The sequence below is a fragment of the Pterocles gutturalis genome, unplaced genomic scaffold (genome assembly GCF_000699245.1).
Source record: "Pterocles gutturalis isolate BGI_N339 unplaced genomic scaffold, ASM69924v1 scaffold6073, whole genome shotgun sequence".
In the NCBI taxonomy this organism is placed as follows: Eukaryota; Metazoa; Chordata; class Aves; order Pterocliformes; family Pteroclidae; genus Pterocles; species Pterocles gutturalis.
In genome coordinates, this window is record NW_010125425.1 from 25,167 (window position 1) to 31,605 (window position 6,439).

The following is a 6,439-nucleotide window of genomic DNA, read 5'->3' on the forward strand; positions in this document are numbered from 1 at the left end:
CATCCTCAAGAAAGAAAACATCAAATTATCATTCTGGACTGACAAAGTGCCTTCTTGTAAGGAAGGGTCTCTTGCACCAAAATGATAAGAGATTTGAAATGACATTGGAGAGTTTTGGGAATATTTGGAAGTGGGGCTATGCAAATTTAATCTGTCAGTACTGGAGTCTTTGTGGAATTTAGAGATAACAGCTTGGATCCATTTAGATCCAATGATTGTTGGCACAACTTACTGCTGTTGGTTTCCTATAAATTCTCTTTCTGCACCTTTCAGAATGAAGACCATATTATCACTAGTCATAAGAAAAGTTTTACATCCATCTCCTCTTTCTTCCAGATTGCTGTCAAAATGAGTGAAACACCTTCAACCAGTTACTCGGTGAATCAGCCAAACTCTTCCGAGAGCGAACAAAGTTTATCCACGCGCCATTTCAACGTTACTGAACCTGTTGTGGCAAAACGCATCTGTTTCTATAAAAGTGGAGATCCTCAGTTCAACGGGATCAAAATGGTCATTAACAACCGATCTTACAAAACGTTTGATGCCTTGCTGGATAGTTTATCCAAGCGGGTCCCATTACCTTTTGGAGTAAGGAATATTAGTACACCGAAAGGGAGACACAACATCACCAATTTGGAGGAGCTCGAAGATGGAAAATCTTATATTTGCTCCCACCAGAGGAAAATGAAGCCCATCAACCTGGAACAGGCCAGCAAAAAGCCACTGCCCTGGCAGATCAGTAGGCCTGTCAGCGCTCGTCGTCGAGCTGTGCAGTTAGCGAGGGACAATGAAGATGGATCTGGCTATAGAGAAAGCAAAATTACAACTCCCAAAAAGATGCTTGTTTTCAAAAATGGGGATGTAAGACTCAGGCGCACCATCGTTCTGGGAAGGAAGAATACCCAAACCTTTGAGGCCTTTCTGGATTACATGAGTGAGTTAATGCAATATCCAGTCGTGAAGCTGTATACCACCGATGGCAGAAAGGTGAGGATAAAGATGAGTGCTAATAATTTTTCTATGATTGCTTCTAGATTTTTTTAATTAAAAAAGTGATTTTATTAATTATAAGCTTGGGACCCTGGTCTGGTGTAAGAATCTGGTGTGCTGAACTTCAGCTGTTTCCTTTCTATGCCTTTTCTCCTTCAGAAAGGCTACTGGCTTGGAGGAAATGTGCTGGAATCTTGTGATCAGAGACAAGCAAGTGATGACATTTTATTTTAAGTCATCATGAAAAAATATTTTTTCTTACTCAGGGTTCTTCCAGCCATGCTCTCAAGTCTACATTTTTACACATTTACCCAGAAACTTCCTTTACTCTTAATGCTGTTTATCTGTGATTTTTAATGTTTTCAAAATACGATAAGTAGCATCTAATAGCCACACATATTTTATCATTACAGAAATGCAGAGTGGTTTGCCATTAATGACTTGAAGGTATGACACCTATTATAGTCTATTATAGTTTCCAAACCACAGAGCAGGTTCTGTACCTCTCAGCCCAAATGATGCAGCACTAAAAATCCTGATTTTCATCTCACGTGCTATTTTTGCATAATTTTAGCTCACGTAGTGTTTTATCTGTGTTTTTTAACCACAGAAAAGCACTTATGATTATACCTTACAGGTATCTGGAAAGAGAATTCCATGCAGAGCACCAAGAGTTCAGGGGAAATCTTGTGTTTACCCTCCATTTGGTGAAATTCTATATTGGATTGGCAAATTGTCCATATAACCTATGAGCCAGGGAAGTGCAGTTTGTAAGCCTTATCTTGTAATATATCTTGGAACATAAATTCAAAACTGTTAGACAAAGCTCTGAGCACTTTGTCAGACCTGCTTTGAGCAGCGGGTTAGACTACATGAACTCCAGAGGTCTTTTCCAACATATATTGTTCTGTGATTCTGTCGTATTCCTGTCTGGCAGTTCAGGTCAAGTCCTAGTGGAGCATTCTGAATATCCCTTTTCTTCCTCCAAACATATGTTCGTATGTATACCTACCTGCAAGTGCATATTCCTGTTTCATGGCTATGAACAGTCACTGTGCGACGATGAAACAAAATTACATATGCAAACACTTAAATTATAAGAGAAATTAGATCCGGATCCAAGTTGCTTCTTGAATTCTTTTTGTAATTTATTTGTATAACATGATGTGCCCTCACAGAGATAGCAATTGCCTTACAGGAATTGAAAAATTAATTCCGTGCTGTGATATGTATTGGACAGGCTGCTGCAAACTAATGTATAGACTAAGAAGTGAAGATATTAAAGAATGAAAGGGACAAATCTCTTACATTATTTTTTGTGATTACTAAGGCAGAGAATTTAACGTTACCTTCTTTTTTTTCCAGGTTCCTAATCTTCAGGCCTTGATATTATGCTCCGGAGCTGTAGTCGCAGCAGGGAGAGAGCCTTTTAAACCAAGCAATTATGATTCTCTTGGGTATTCTCGACCTGCTAAATTGCTTGGAATTGCAAATCGTGTGTACCCAAAAGCAAATGCCAAGTCAGAAAGTGAAAATAGTAAGTTCTTTGAATTAATTTGTATTTCATTAATAGGTTTGTCTCTCTCAACATAAAACATAAACTATTACAATCTTATTAGGATCAAGGATACTCTAACAGGCTGGTTGATACTCTTCATATCTGCCCTGACTCCTCTATAAGCATAAGAAAGATCAAAGTGTTAAAGTTCTTTTTAAAATGTAAGTTTCTGCTACGTACTCAGCTAGCATGTATATTTTTTTCCAGCAGACTTATTTAAAACATGGAAGAAAATCTATATTTTATTTTAATATACTTGATTGTTACTAATTTTTTGATGTCACAGTTAATAATGGCAGTGGTAAAAGAGAAACCACAGGCTACTTCAGGCTCTTAACTGACTGAATTTCTTGAGCAAAACTTTTGTGCAGTTTTCAGAACTTACCTTAGCAAGTGGAAGTGACTTGTCATTGTCATGACTTCCACTTTTTCCCATGTCCCATGCTCCACATAAACAGGAAAAAACATTGTAGCATCCATCTACTCACAAATTCATCATGGTTTTGAGGCTGCTTTTGTCTAAACAGTGTGATCATTTCCTATCTCCTCATGGCTATGTTATAGGTTTTTTGGATAAGTTTGGGAAAAGATACACAAATATGTACCTTCCTTTTGATTACCTGTGGACTTGTGCCACTGACAAGGTCAGTAAGAGTACGAAGTGTCCAGGGGATGACCAAGAACACAAGGAGCTGTTGGAGAGACACCAGGCTAGCTGAATAGTTTGAGGCTGAAGGGAAGAAAATGCTGTGGTACCAGACCTTTAGGTCATGTGGGAATCCTGGGCATCAGAGCATCCTGGAGGGCAGAGGTATCGGCTAGGGGTAATCCAGAGGTACCTTGTACTCTTGATACAGCTGCATACTGTACTGGAGGGCCCAGGGAACCTGGTAATTGTTTCTATACTGAGACTTTCCACCGCAATCTTGATTGTGTCATGGAGCACATTGGTACATAAGACACTTAGCTTCCACTTACTTGAAGGAATTTCTTCCATATCTCTCACAATTTATTATGTCCCCATCAAACTCTTCATTTTAGTTTTTTGCAGCCTTTGTGTTCTTTGACTGGCACAGCTTGAGAGCTGCTTGCACAGCGTAACTAATGAGTCAAGAGAGCATGAATAGGAACATTTTGAGAATAAAAATTCTGCAGAAACAAAAAATCGTACCCAAATTTTGCTTTAAGCCAGAGATTGAGCCTTGCAACGGCAGAAAATGTGAGTAGCTGAGAATCTGATAAGGTCCCACTTCTCTTCTGATCCTTGGTTAACAGCAATTACAGAAAGAGAAAAAAAACCCCAACCCTCTTTTTTTTTTCTTTAACCTGAGAAATTCTGAAGTATCCTGTATAGGAAACATCACTGATGATGTGAGAACCTGAAAAATCAAATTTCAGGAACATTGTTCCAATTCCATTTCATGAGACAGAGCAGGTGACATTTTTACTTTGGGAAGCATAAGGTCTAGTCTGTGTTAGAGGAGTTAGTACAAACTTTTATTTCTGAATCAGTTCATGGCAAACCATACGCCTGGGAAACTTGCAAGGCATTCTTCCTGAAATTATAGACACATATCTATAACAGTAATATGCTAACTTTGAAAGTCTTGATATGAGACCATTTGTGACTCACTTGAGAAAAAAAAAAAAGCTTAAATTTAAGCAATGTGGATAAGCTAATATCACATGTGTTAAAATACTTTTCTTCAAGTGAAACCCTCCTGTTAAATGGTGGCTCCTATATATTTAGGTATCAGTAACAGCTGTGGATGTCTCTGTGTGGGTGTATGTGCACTGTTTCCCTCACATACGCAGAACTTCTTGGAAGACACCAAAACTTTATTTTTATTTCATGTTCTTTTATCTCTCACCTCTTCAGTGACAACCGCTAGAGAGAGATGAGAATATATAATTTTTTTAAAAGCCAAGTTATTACAGAGTAATCAAAACATATTTTGGGAATATTTAATGTGTATGCAAACATATTGGGCCATAGTCAAAATTCACTGAAGCCTGGAAGTATTCTCATTGGCTTTAGTAAGTTTTGCTCCATCACCCAGAGTACTGTAACAAAATGTATCTCAGAATGTCGTGATTTAAATTCAGATTTTAGAAGAAATGCTTCAATGTTTACTTCTCTACAGAAGGTCAGTCCAGGGAATTGGATCTGAACCCTTTATTCAGGTGTCAGTGGCAATACTCACAGTAACTACTCATATGCTGTAGATTGTTGTATTAAGCCAGTGAGATATAAGTTCACCTTGACTGACACATTTTAGCACTAACTGTAAGAACTAATAGGAAATGATGTATTAATGATGGCTAAGGCGTGAAGGAGATGTAAATTGGGTAGCTTGAAGCCCAAAACAGCAAGGGCCTGTGAACCCCTTGAAAAGTTCAAGGCAACATCAGCTCCCAACTAAGTATAAAATGAGAGCATTTAATACTCTTTGAGACTTTGGAGCTTCAAATAAGACTATAGCTCTGGCATTAGAAAGAACCTATTGCAAAATAAAATTAAGTGAAAAGTAGTGAAATGCTTAATACTTTATTAAAAATTGTTTATATTTCTCTTGTTAACAATTTATTAAAATGAACAGCAAGTTTAGCCATGTTTTTCTCTTTACTTCCTAATACTCTGGTAAAATATACACACTTCATTAGCTTCCTTTGTACTAATTCTTCTCCTTTCTTCTTTTTTCTTCCTTTGCTGCCTGTCTGCTGTCCCACCATCCGGATTCGTATGCGTGATATTTTTCTGCTCTACTTTCTGCCTGCTGAATGAATTTGGGTTCTTTCAATGTAATTATTGGTAGTGAGAGCTGAAATGGGCTCTAGCTCAAGATCTCAGATATTTTCAGTTTCTTCTGATAAAGGGTCCAGCAATGATAACAACTCAAATTATAACAACTCAGATTCTTCCTATGTTCCTGACAGTCATAATGGTACAGAAGGAAATCAGTCAATTACTGGTGAAGACTTATCTGTGGCACAGTATCAAGAAGACATCGAGAAATCCGTTCACCTTAATCAAGATGGCAGTATCACAGTGGAAATGAAAGTTCGATTCAAAATTAAAGAGGAAGAAACCATTAAATGGACAACGACCGTAAGTCGTGCTGGCCTTTCTGATGACAAAAATACCACCGTTTGCAATTCCGCAATGCGTGCTGAAGACTGCTTATCCAACGTAAATGTATCAGAACGTATAAAACCAAAAGATGCTCCATTTTTGAAGAGCTACAATAAAGAAGAGGGAGCCTCATTGCAGCAACTCAATGCAGAAACGCCAGAAAAAGATTCAGAGTCTGATTTAAACACTGCTGTTTGTAATATATGTAAGAAGAACAATTCTGCAGATCTAGATGTGAGCAATGTACCTGAGGATAACATCAGGCCTCACTTTTATAGGCCTCCTACCCCTGGGCCGAGGCGTGTTAGGCAAAAGAAAGCAGTGGTTGAAAGTGTTACCTTGGTCTCTGAGAAAGAGGTTCAGGAGAAGACAATAGGCCAGTTTTCCTACAGTGAGGAAACACAGAACGGAGAAAATAAATCTGAGTATTGCATGGTAGCTCATTCAAGCAGAAAAAAATCAAGTGTCAGTAATCCAAAGTTTAGTGAGAGGAGCGACAATGACTTATTAAAGCTTTCTTCAGAGAATATAAAAGAAGAAATGCTTTTTAAAGTAAGCCACAAAAGTAATGATTTAATAGAATCCACAAATAAGAAGACAGTAGAAGTGCCTGGTGAGGATGAATTGGTACAGAATACAGTAGAGAAATCAGTTGTGAAACAAGGTACATATAATAGTTTGGTGTCAGCCTGTGAAGCTAACATCAGTGGTTTCATACCATCATCAAAAATTTACCAGGCAGCTAGGCCAGGTTCAGC

At 38.0% G+C, this 6,439-nt stretch overlaps 1 protein-coding gene across 1 annotated transcript in view; it reads left to right on the top strand.

Annotated features, from left to right (window-relative positions):
- Window positions 1-348: 348 nt before the first annotated feature.
- RP1 (retinitis pigmentosa 1 (autosomal dominant)) overlaps window positions 349-6,439 on the top strand; it is a 17,582-nt gene continuing 11,491 nt past the window's right edge. The window contains exons 1-4 of the mRNA XM_010078559.1: window positions 349-757; window positions 794-987; window positions 2,356-2,527; window positions 5,365-6,345. Coding sequence (XP_010076861.1) covers window positions 349-757; window positions 794-987; window positions 2,356-2,527; window positions 5,365-6,345 — 1,756 coding nt within the window. The remainder of the gene's footprint in view (window positions 758-793; window positions 988-2,355; window positions 2,528-5,364; window positions 6,346-6,439) is intronic.